We start from the raw sequence: 13,371 nt of genomic DNA on the forward strand, positions 1-13,371 counted from the left end.
TAAGATAGATACTGCCTACAGGAAAATTAAAGAGACCTTTGGAGAAAAGAGAACCACTTGTATGAATATCAAGAGCTCAGATGGAAACCCAGTTCTAAGCAAAGAGGGGAAAGCAGAAAGGTGGAAGGAGTATATAGAGAGTCTATACAAGGGTGATGTACTTGAGGACAATATTATGGAAATGGAAGAGGATGTAGATGAAGATGAAATGGGAGATACGATACTGTGTGAAGAGTTTGACAGAGCATTGAAAGACCTGAGTCGAAATAAGGCCCCGAGAGTAGACAACATTCCATTAGAACTATTGACGGCCTTGGGAGAGCCATTCCTGACAAAACTCTACCATCTGGTGAGCAAGAAAGCAGGTGTTGACAGATGTGAAAATTACCGAACTATGAGTTTAATAAGTCACAGCAGCAAAATACTAACAAAGAATTCTTTACAGACGAATGGAAAAACTGGTAGAAGCCGACGTCGGGGAAGATCAGTTTGGATTCCGTAGAAATTTTGGAACACGTGAGGCAATACTGACCTTACGACTTATCTTAGAAGAAACATTAAGGAAAGGCAAACCTACATTTCTAGCATTTGTAGACTTAGAGAAAGCCTTTGACAATGTTGACTGGAATACTCTCTCTCAGTCTTTCAAACTCTAAAGGTGGCAGGGGTAAAATACAGGGAGCGAAAGGCTAGTTACAATCTGTACAGAAACCAGATGGCAGTTATAAGAGTCGAGGGGCATGAAAGGGAAGCAGTGGTTGGGAAGGGAGTTAAACAGGGTTGTATCCTATCCCCGATGTTGTTCAATCTGTATATTGAGCAAGCAGTAAAGGAAACAAAAGAAAAATTTGGAGTAGGTATTAAAATCCAGGGAGAAGAAATAAAAACTTTGAGGTTCGCCGATGACATTGTAATTCTGTCAGAGACAGCAAAGGACTTGGAAGAGCTGTTGAACGGAATGGACAGTGTCTTGAAAGGAGGATATAAGATGATCATCAACAAAAGCAAAATGAGGATAATGGAATGTGGCCGAATTAAGTTGGCTGATGCTGAGGGAATTAGATTAGGAAATGAGACACCTAAAGTGGTAAATGAGTTTTGTTATTTGGGGAGCAAAATAACTGATGATGGTCAAAGTAGAGAGGATATAAAATGTAGACTGGCAATGGCAAGGAAAGCGTTTCTGAAGAAGAGAAATTTGATAACATCAAGTTTAGATTTAAGTGTCAGGAAGTCGTTCCTGAACGTATTTGTATGGAGTGTAACCATGTATGGAAGTGAAACATGGACGATAAATAGTTTGGACAAGAAGAGAATAGAAGCTTTCGAAATGTGGTGCTACCGAAGAATGCTGAAGATTAGATGGCTAGATCACATAACTAATGAGGAGGTATTTAATAGAATTGTGGAGAAGAGGAGCTTGTGGCACAACTTGACAATAAGAAGGGACCGGTTGGTAGGACATGTTCTCAGGCATCAAGGGATCACAAATTTAGCATTGGAGGTCTTCTGTCCCCCCCCTACCGGTACCCTGCTATCCCTTACTCTTCCCCGCTCCTTCCAGGCTGCTACTTCTATTTTACGTAACAGCTGCATTCTGTTCCAAGCTGCCAGAGATGGTGGTTGTGTGGTTGTGTGTGTGTGTGTGTGTGTGTGTGTGTGTGTGTGTGTGTGTGTGTGTGTGTGTGAACGAATGTGTGTTTGTGTTTTTTTTTTTCCTGACATAAGCTGTGGCTGAAGGCTAATGTGTAAGTGTCTTTTCGATGTGCCCGTCTGCAACTTACGGTGCCATCTTTACGGTAAGTAGCAATCTAACTTGACCTTATATTGTTGATATTCCAACCTGGAGTTTGCATTGTTTGATTGTTCCTTTACTTTACTGAAATCAGTTTCCATGTGCAGTTGATGGCTGGTTGCTGTTTCAAGTTAAAAACTTTATAGTTCTCTAATTATACTTAAACTGATTACAACATTCATTACAACTTAGGTTAACTACTTATAGTTATACTGCTGTGAATGTTAACTGGTTAGTTGATGGTTTCTGAACAAAGCATAACCATCCACATGGCTTGTGGATAAGTAAGAGCTTTTTTCCTTAATACAACATTTGTTGTTTATGGTTCAAATGGTTCTGAGCACTATGGGACTTAACTGCTGTGGTCATCAGTCCCCTAGAACTTAGAACTACTTAAACCTAACTAACCTAAGGACATCACACACATCCATGCCCGAAGCAGGATTCGAACCTGCGACCGTAGCGGTCACGCGGTTCCAGACTGTAGCGCCTAGAACCGCACGGCCACTCCGGCCGGCTGTAGTTTATGTTTTTTAAACTTTGCACTAATATGTATTTTCTATTTGAATATGACTCTGCAACTGAAGCTGTTCAGTAATGCAAACAGAAATAAAATAAAAAGAATATTTTTCCATTTATTGATAAACCTTGTGGAGAATTATTATTCATTAAAATAACTTGTCTGGTTGTCAAACCAGTCAAAAACAAAAACCTCAATTTTTTATTTATTATAAAGAGGACACTCCTATGAGATCTACATAACCTTAAATTTTCTTTGTCATCTCCTCCTCCCCCCCCCCCCCCCCCTCTCTCTCTCTCTCTCTCTCTCTCTCTCTCTCTCTCTCTCTCTCTCCCTCTCCCTCTCCCCCTCTCTTGTGCTCCTGCCCCCCCCCCCCCCCCCCAAACACACATACTGTTAAAAATGAGACACTAGGATGAATATTACAACAATCAGAAAACATGTTCTACTCTTTAGCAGAGAATATATTCTAATCAACATTTGTGACAACTTAAAACTATTTGCCAGACTAAATAGTCATATACACGCCTTGTAATTTGTTGAAACTGGAAAATCGGTGTCGCAAAATACTAACATATACATTTTGTTAAAGCATTATAAGTTGAAGAATCTCTGTATGAGGGAAGCAGCAGAGAAACTGAATGAAAGGGAGATTTATGGAGCCTTGTGTAAATTGACAGCCAAACTTTGTCCAGGTGGCTGACAAGACAGGATGTTGAAACAGCAAGCAGTGAATATTGAAGATCCTTGTCTTTTGCAGGCGCGTGTAACCAACCGTGCTGTGTGAGCATGCCTCATAAAATAAATGTAACTTCAATTTCTCAGCGGTTCTTCTCCATACATTAAAAGTTTCAGAGTGCCTCTTCTACAAATGCAACTGGACCCACATTTACTGTAGAGAGCATGTGTAATTCAGCTTAACCACAGCATTGGTAAAGTTCTAAAGTTAAGTATGTTTTTACATTTCTCATAAATGTTCACTGAAGAATATACTCTGTCAAACTGTAAAAAGCTGTCAACTCAATGACATTCCTGAGGCTTTAGTTTGGTTCAAATGTTCTTAGTGTCCTTTCTCCTCGATTTGCTAGTGCTACTATACTGTGTAAAAGACTCTGTTACATTTGAAAGATATGATGAACATTTCATGACAAGCAGAAGCTCTGAGCCAGTTTGTGATGTGGACTGAAACCATACAACTGGCAGTAAATTGCCCAGTAAAGGCTGGGCTTCAGGTTCAGGACCTAGTCCAGCACACAGTTTCAGCTTATCACCAATGTTCATTATAATCAATGTTCATCAGTGATTCCCTTCATATATGACAATTTTTGAAATTATTGTTCGCAATATCAGTACCTCTAAAAGATGTTCATGTGCATGTATGAAAGTACCAAGAGCACCCTCTCCAATGAGTTCAGTGTCAAAAACTTCTGTTACCAATATGTTTGCTCTGTTTTCCATGTCCCCTTTAGCTCCAACTGTTATGTCTGTGGACCGTTTCATAATCAGTTTGATTTTGTCACAGAGATTATTTTCATTTAACACACGTTTTGCACAGTGTGCCATTGGAATAAAGGCCTGAAAAAAAAAAGAGAAACAAAATTACTATAATAGATCTACGCATTACTAAAAATTGCAAACACATACATGTCTCACACACATTCTCACTCTCATTCTTTTCTTCCTATTAAGTAATTTTATTTCACTGTTGCGATTTCAGCACACCTTTTTTGATGTCTTCTTTCCTAATAGAATAGCATATATAAAAAAAATATTAGACATTTGACCAACACTGTTACACTGTATTCTACACAACTGTCAATGGTATTATGCTATAGGAATCTTCTTATACATTCAGATTATCTATAAGGTGAATAAAAAATAATGTCCACCTAAATCAATAGAATGTGTTCTCTAACTATACCATTTTAAGCCAAACAAACAAAAATCTATTAATCACTGTCTTTATTTCTTACAAGCACAATAGTATGTGTTGAGTGTTCAATGCAGACTGGTGGGGGACAGACTGTTTTAACTCCAAATACCAACAGGAATTATGTACACATTTATCCAAATATGGAAATATCTGTGTTCCCAGTCATAGTATCTTTTTATGACAGTTATTGTGGCCGTTTGTGACTGTTGTTTGTTTTGTTGTGAAGAAGATTAGATTCTCATCAAGTAACTGGTCACACACAACTGAGGCACAATGGCAGGGTCCTCTATGTTATTCAGTATGCCATGATAACAGGGGTAGATCTTAATACACTGTAAAACAGGTTAATCTTTCATGGCTTTTGGACTGAATAAGGGATCTAGACAAAGTTACGGGTTAGGAAACTCCGAGATGAGATTCATAAGAACAATCGTCTGAGAGGATTCAGAAAAGTCATACATATTTCGGAAATGACAGATCATAGATGGGTTGAAACTGAGACCCCAGAATGATGGCACTTTTTGAGGAGATTATGTCATTTGAAATGGGGAGAGAATGTGGTTGTTTGGCTGATCTTTGAGTCTATATGCAAGGACAGCACAGAATAAAATTTTCACTCTGCAGTGGAGTGTGCACTGATTTGAACCTTCCTGGCATATTAAAACTGTGTGCCAGACTGAGACTTGAGCTCTGACCTTTGCAAATTTATATCAGTGGAGACTCTGCTCCAGAGTCATTTCATTCAGGAAACAACCCCCAGGCTGTGGCTATGCCATGTCCACACAATATCCTTTCACCTAAGAGTGCTAGTCGCAGGAGAGTTTGGAAGTTAGGAGACAAGATACTGGTGGGAGTCACTCACTACTGGATCCAACTCGGCATCAATGGATGGCCACACTTTTCTCCAGCTCTTCATTGCTGTAGCACTCTCCACTTTATCCCATGCTTCGGCTGCTTGGAAAACAACATCATGTATGTTAATTGCTTTCCACACCTTCAGTATAGTTTCGGTAGAGTTGGTTTCACTTTCATTCAGCAAGGAGACGAGAAGTGAATGTCGGTAATGACATTTAATTGATTCCAAAATTCCCTGGTCCATGGGCTGAATTACGGCTATCACATTGGGTGGGAGAAAGAGTGCTTGTACATGTATACCATCGGACTTTAGAGAAACATCTGAAGGATGACTGGGAGCATTGTCAGTTATAAAGATAGCTTTCAGTGGAAACTTTTTCTTCTTTAGCTCTTTTCTCACTGCTGGTACAAACGTTTCATTGAACCACCAAGAGAATATTTGTCTGTCCATCCACACTTTCTTCTGAGCGCAATACTGCAGTGGTAGAATATTTGCATCATTGTGTTGAAAACAATGAGGATGTTGGGATTTTTCAATCACCATAAGTGGTAGTTCATGACTCCCATTTGCATTACAACACACCATTAATGTTACGTGCTCTTTCTGTTGCTTGTAACCACACGCTTCCTTCTCGTTCTTGGCAGCTAATGTTTTTGAAGGAAGCATCTTCTAAAAGAGACCTCTTTCATCAGCATTATACAAGGCATCAGCAGTTAAATCTTCTTCCTATATTATCTTCCATATCTTGCTTACAAACTCATCAGCATCCTTATCATTAGCTGAGCAACATTCCCCAGTGACTGTCAGCTGTCAAATGCTATGTCGTTTTTTCGCTTGCTGCAAAGAAGTTACTAGCGCCAAGTTGTTTGTTAAATGCAGCTGCTTTTTCCTTTATAATCGGGCCACTGAATGGAATTCCTTTACTGCATTGCTGTATGAACCATTTATAAACAGCTACATCCAGTTCTTCATTCTCACTCTTTCGCATAACATTCCGTTTTCCCAACTCACTATCCATTTATGTTGAGTACTGTCCAATAACATCATCTTTCTTTTTGATGTCAAAAATAGTTGCTCATTCAACACTGAACTCAGCAGCAATGGCTTTCTGCGAAGAACCTAAATTTAACTTATCTAAAATTTCAAGTTTCTGCGAGGTCTAGCATAATGAGTTTCCTTTTAGAAGACATGATTCTGAACTGCAAAGAAAGCTGCAATTCCAAATACAGTATATAAAGCATTGTTTCACTAAGTATTGTCGCCCACAATACTTCGTTGTGCACGTGTTTTTGGATGTGCACAGGATTACTGAGAGGCCGGACTACTGAGGGCCAGATTAGTGAGAGTCTTGTGTATCTGTATTTATATTTGCAGGTCAGATCCACTGGTTTCGTGTACTACCATTCAGGTTAAATGTAAGTGCTGGAGTATTCATTACTGCTTTGGATACCATATTGGTTCCAGACCTATGGGAAAGGATAGTACTATAATTACCGTAACTACTTGGGAATAGCATTTAGAATTAACAGAGTGAGTATTAACGAAATATGCAGAAGCAGAAGTCACTGCAAATCTCTGTAAGCCTAAATTTGGTAGAATCACCGACTGGCATTGTACCTGATCTGGAGAAGAACTGATTCGATTTGCAATTGTCTTTCCCCTTAAAAAAAAGTTCTTTCTAGGACTTGTGACTTTTTTCCGAACACTCGTACTAGACCAATTATCAAACAGTGAGACTTTGTTAAAGGATTTCTATCTAGCGACAGGCGCATTGTCTTATGGTCTGAGTGCTTGTCTCTTCCAATTTGAAGAAACAAGGCAATCAAGGCAATACTGAAAAGTAAGTAATTGGTTTTGAAAGTTGAGTTTTATTACAGTGTAAAAGATCATACTACACAACAGAGTTGGAGGCATTAGCAGTTGTGTGGGCACTGAAGAAATTTCTTAACTGTTTACGGCAAGCACGTCGGCATCTTCTGCGGCAACAAGCATGAAGTTTCTTAACAACTTTTAAGCTATTACACGACAGGCTAGCTCGATGGAGACTCACTTGATTTTGATTAGCTGATGCTTTATCACGATTACCCGCGTGTCTACCTGAATACAATGAATTGATAGAGAAATACTCTGATTTTAAAATATTACTCCTTCACGCCAGGATAAATAGGCATTTCTTTCTCAACCTGTGTACAAGTATGCCTAGGTTACAAGCCAACAACTCCAGGTGGAATTGTTTAAAACAAGAATTGCTTAAGGAACAGAACACCAAAATTTCAGAGCGTTCTAAGATGTATAACCAAATTTTCTTCTAAAGGAACAACATAAATTCAGAACATTGGAAGGTGTGTATACCAGCAGATTGCGTACAACAGATTATTGCCTATTGCATACACACTATCACTGGGGGCACTTTCGCTCCTTGAAATGTGCTAAGAAGGGCTGTACTGTTATTTTCCCCAACCTCTCCAGGTCCTTTCCATTCACCTCTCTTCCTTTCCCTTCAGCCCTCCTGTCAGAAAAAGGAGCCACTGGCTCCAAAAGCTTGCCTAAGTAAAACCTTTTTTTATACGTGTGTTCTCCTGCTGTGGCTTTACAAGTAGATTTTTTTTTTCTATCCATTTACTTTATAACTGAGATGTAATTCAAACCAAAGATTTATGATACCAGTGGTATGTAAAACTGCACAGAAAGAGAATGTATTCTAATATGTAATTGTCAAACAGGTATTGTCAGTGAATGTGAAGGGTATAGCTCTGTCATGGGCTTTCAGCTCAGGTTTTTCTATTGACCTGTGCCTGAGTGGAGGTGCTGAAACTGAACTGATTTCTGAGCACCGCTAAAACATTCTGACATTACCTTTCTAGCAAAATAAATGTAGCCTCACAATAGAGTGTAAGAAATATTCATTAATTCTAAATGAGATAAAACCTTAAAGAAGGCAAATCTAATTGAAATAATATCGGTCATACCATCGGCTGCAAATGAGAAAATTTATGATTATGATAATTGGAGACCAGATCATATCAGAGTATATACACGGACGAGAAAAAGAAATTCCTGTATTTCTCAGTTAAAAATGCACTTTCTCCCATGTGAAAATACACTTCTTCCAAGGTGGAAAAATGGCACTTTTTCCATGATAACTGACAGGATACTTTCCCTTGGAGCTGCAAAAATATCAATACTTTGAATGGTAAAGGTTTTGTAAGCAGCGTGGAACTTCAGAAAAGAATTGGAAAGATCTGTGATATGCAGCAACATTTATGCAGCATATTTTCATATTATGATACCCTGCACTTTTTTTGTATTCTTATTACAAAAGTATAGATACCAGGACTTCAGTTTCCAAAGCATTGACATCGAGACTGCAATGTGCTTTTATAAGCCAGTCATATCTCATGTCACATGATCTCGCCACCCAATTGCAGCAGATATTCAGAGCGTAGGACATGTGACGTAGTCAACCAATAGCAACATCATTGTTAAGCACTGTGAACACACAAATAGGAAAAATTAGGCTTTCACATATAATATTGGTCTTGAAGCATAGTAAGCCATAAGAAAACCTAAGCTTTCACATAAAATAGTGGCATTTTTGCATGTGTTACGCTTTAAGGAACATCAAATGTGCTGTTAAAATTTTAAATAATGACATTAATGTGTGGTCTTCTGGGCTCAAAATTCTTCGAAGTGGCTAGCCGTCAATGTGTCAAGTTTTAAATGAGAGTCAAACACTCTGTGATTTGAGAAATTCACTGTACACTCGGCACACTTTAACCAAATTAATCTTGCATAAAATGAAATTTACTTAGAAACTAACGCTTTTCAAAGCACCATTTGCGATATTTTGTCGCGACCTGTTAGAAATAGCTTTGTTTCAGCAGTTGCCAGAGTGTGCCAGAAAACAGGCATTGCTGTCGCGGGCAGCTACGATGACGCGAGAAGCCCATATGTTCATACATATGTGTTATTAAGAGATTTTATATGATGTCACAAAAGAAACAGGGTACTCCAAGAACATCGGAATTTCGTACACCATACTAAAATCTATAATTCAGCTTAAAGTGCACATTCATATGTCCAGATTCACAATGAAGTAGGTCCCAACCTGATATTAACATTTCAGTGCTCTTTTCTGGATGCAAATTTTCTTGGGGTACCACAGTACTGTTTGGTTCATTATTATGGCATAATGCCATATGTGCCAGAAGATGAAAAGGTGCACATTGTTTCTAATAAACTGAATGCCTCTGGGGAAAAAATTAATAAAAGTCACATTAATTTAACAAACTGACAAAACGAACTTCATTGTTCTGCAAGGCGACTGACTGCCAAAAACGTGGAAATAATAAAATCAGAAAACAAACTAATAATGTGAAATCCATTACATTTTCATTTGATGTTTGAAGTGTAAAGAAAGAGGAAATAGCGAAATCACTAAACGTCTACACGAGCTATGTGAAGAATAACCCTGTCCCCCTTCCAACCCAGACTGCTATGTGCATGCGGCAACCTGGCAGCATGGGCGCGCCAGGAAAACTTTTTCTGGTTGCTTGTTGCTACTGCTGATACAGCTAACAGCCACACTTATCCGGAAGCGGGAGAAGGTACTGCCTATACACAACTCAACTTAATGTAAACAGATGTGATGTCATACTCGTCGGCAGCGGTTTATCGTTATGAAGTATTCCGTAAAGCCTTTGACACATTTTGCTGTTTATCAGTTCTCAACAGTTAAAATTACAAAAATTTAACTGAAGTCTAAAACAATGAAAAATTCCTGAAATTCTAAAAAATTCCCAGGTTTTCCCCAGTTTTCTCCCAGATAAAAAAATTCCCTGGTTTTTCCCAGATTTCCCGAAGCGTAAAAACCCTGCATATGCATTTACGTGTCACATATTTGGCTCCTTTTCACTGGTTATTACATATTTTAACTAAAAACTATTGATGATGCATATTTTTGCTCTATTTTTACAATATTTTAAAAATTAGACGGTTGCTCTCTAGCTCTATCTACTTTTGATGTCTCACAGATTGACCACGACCTAGAACTGCATGCAACTGCTAACTGAGAGGCCACTGCCAAGCGAAATCATTACAGAAGAGGAACAGGAGCAGACAGCCAGGGTCAATGCCCCCCCCCCCCCTTAAGTACGCGTCGGCAACAATTACATTAAACCAGTAAGCTTTTAGTCGCATGTCCATTGTTTCAGTTTAGCTTTCTATTTACTGAACATTCTTACAACATGTAGTGTGTAACGTGTTGAGCGCAATGCCGCCCACTTAAAGAAACGTCGTTTCGTGGATAGCTGACCATCCTGGAACATTTACATATGACAGAAATTGTTTATATTGTTGAGTTTGCGAGAAAAACATTTCGTGCAAGAAAAAGTTTTAAATAGAACAGCACGTCAAGACAAGGTTCCATATCACAGGAATGCAGAAGAAAGGACCACAACAACAACTTCTAACAACAGCTGGGATTTGTCCAAAAGTAACCAAAAAAGTCGGTTTAACATGGATCTATGTGAAGCATTCATTGCAATATTCCTCCTCACAAAACTTACAAACCCTATCCTTAAAGGCTTCCTGCACAAATATTGCTTAAATCAAAATGTTGTTGTTGTGGTCTTCAGTCCAGAGACTGGTTTGGTGCAGCTCTCCATGCTACTCTATCCTGTGCAAGCTTCTTCATCTCCCAATACCTACTGCAACCTACATCCTTCTGAATCTGTTTAGTGTATTCATCTCTTGGTCTCCCTCTACGATTTTTACCCTCCGCGCTGCCCTCCAATACTAAATTGGTAATCCCTTGATGTCTCAGAATATGCCCTACCAACCGATCCCTTCTTCTAGTCAAGTTGTGCCACAAATTTCTCTTCTCTCTAATTCTATTCAGTACCTCCTCATTAATTATGTGAAAAGGAAAAAAAGCTGCCCAAACCTTTTGTGGTTTGGTGGACCTTCCTCTTCCTTCCAATAGGTTCAGCAAGTACATAAAAATACTTTTAGGTGCCTCGGCAGTTGTGTCTAAAGCATCTATGAAACGTGCAGTAAAAGGAACTGTAACTGTAAGTGGAACCAAGGACATTGCTGTTGCACTTGATGGGACATGGCAATGTCAAGGACATTTCCTTGAACGGTGTTGTAAGTGCTAATTCTCTGGAGAATGGGAAAGTTGTTGATGTTGAGTGCTTATCTAAATACTGCCACACCTGCCATGGTAACACTGTACAACATATTGAACATTAGTGTTCTAAGAATTATGATGGTTACAGTGGAGATAGGGAGTGTGATGGAGCTCTAAAAATATTTCACAGGTCAATGCCCGTTTATAATGTTAGATATACGAAGTACCTAGGTGATGGGGACTCTAAAGCTTTAAACAAAATTAATGAGTTCAATGTTTATGGTGATACCTTGGTGACAAAACTGGAGTGTTGTGGACATGTGCAAAGGAGGATGGGTGCTAGATTGAGGAAGCTACAAAGAGAAATGAAAAGAAATTTGCTATCTAATGGAAAATCCCTGTCTGGCCGAGGCGGATTGACAGAAACTGGAATAGACCTCCTTCAGAGTTATTATGGACTGGCCATTAGACAAACTGCACCTCTGAATGATGTTACAGCAATGAGAAAAGCTGTATGGGCCACCTACTTTCATAAGTTGACCACAGACGACCACCCTGTTCACGGATTTTGCCCTAAAGCAGCAGATTCTTGGTGTGGTTACCAAAAAGCAAAAGAAAATGGTCAAATATACCATCATAAGCATTCTCTTCCTGAGCCTGTTATGAATGAAATAAAACCAACTTTTAGAGATCTGAGTGAAGCTGTTTTGCTTAGTATATGTATTCCTGGGGGCACTCCGAATACAAATGAAAGTTTCAACCATTGCATAAGGGAAAGATTACCCAAGAATGTTTTTGTAGGACTAAATACATTCAAAGTTGGTGTACTACATGCAATGATATGTTTCAATGATCGAGTGATAGGATGGTTGGTCCTGAGAAATTTAGGCATAAAATGTGGCTCTAATATGGAAGATCAACTGCTTGCTTGTGACAGACAACGGTTGCATGAAGCTGAAAGATTCGCTCTTCAAGTTACCAAAGAAGCAAGAAGTGCTAAAAGGAATGCCAAGAGGAAGCTTGTAGATGAAGAAATGCTGCAGGATGAAGACTATGCTTCAGGAATGTTCTGAGGCACAGTTTAATTGGACTCATATCTTCATTCACAATTTCTCGCAAGTTGTATTTTTCAGAATTCAGGTACAAATATATTTCCTAAAATTTAAAAAGCATTGTTCTAATTTTTTCCTGTAACTTGCAATAGTCCATACTTATTTAGTAGACCAAAGCTTTATTGCAGAATCAACTAAATTATAGAAAAAATAACATTTTATTAGGAAAATAAATATAGAAATTACAATGTAAGATGTGATATTTTTTATCCTTGTAATATACATAATAGGTGGAATTAAATAGGTCTAATACCTCAGCCACCATGTCATGCATATCTGGTAAAAATTTGGTTTCCTTCAAATGTATAACATTGGATTAAATGGTACCTCATTTTGAGGAAGCATTTTGGAAAAAAAAAAAAAATTGTCAGTTTCTTTGTAATTTTATTTAATAGCCCTAAGCAGGTTAAAAAATATTCAAAAGGATTCTAATTTGCTTGAAAGTGTGTTGCATTACCTGATATCAACAAAAAATCTGTAAAACATACACATTATAAACAGTGCCTGAAAGAAATGTGTTGATTTTTACATAATATTGAGCCGGACAAGTACCCTGTATCCTTAACTTTTATCGTGTCTTAGCTGTAACAGAAGTATTTTCCCAATGGAAACCTGAGGTAGAAATCTGTGAATGTTAAACCTTTTCATCACGTGCAAGTGCTGCTGAGTACTGGGCATCATTATGAAAATATCAGCAAGTCAATGTAGCAATGTGCAATAGCTCGTGACCACAAGAATACAAAGACATGGTTGGTTCACTATATTATACTGTATAATTGAATACTGTAACTAAACAATGGAAAATCCAGGATGGAATGTAACAATTTAATGAAAACAATAGTTGCTGCTCACTATACTGTGGAACTGTTGAGTCGTAGATAGGTACAACAAAAAGACCATCAGAAAGTGAGTTTTTGGCCAATAAGGCCTTTGTCAAAATTAGAAAACACACACAAACGCAACTAACACACACATGACCACAGTCTTTGGCAGCTGAATCCAGACTGCGAGCAGCAGTGCATACG

At 38.4% G+C, this 13,371-nt stretch overlaps 1 protein-coding gene across 3 annotated transcripts in view; it reads right to left on the reverse strand.

The window, feature by feature from the left end:
- LOC124605670 (protein arginine N-methyltransferase 7-like) overlaps positions 1-13,371 on the reverse strand; it is a 134,311-nt gene that overhangs the window by 76,261 nt on the left and 44,679 nt on the right. For 2 of the 3 annotated variants that reach the window (XM_047137516.1, XM_047137514.1), the window contains one exon: positions 3,669-3,890. In XM_047137516.1, the coding sequence (XP_046993472.1) occupies positions 3,669-3,890 (222 nt within the window). The remainder of the gene's footprint in view (positions 1-3,668; positions 3,891-13,371) is intronic. The other variant, XM_047137515.1, reaches the window with a different exon arrangement.

This window comes from Schistocerca americana, chromosome 3, assembly GCF_021461395.2.
Source record: "Schistocerca americana isolate TAMUIC-IGC-003095 chromosome 3, iqSchAmer2.1, whole genome shotgun sequence".
Taxonomy (NCBI): domain Eukaryota; kingdom Metazoa; phylum Arthropoda; class Insecta; order Orthoptera; family Acrididae; genus Schistocerca; species Schistocerca americana.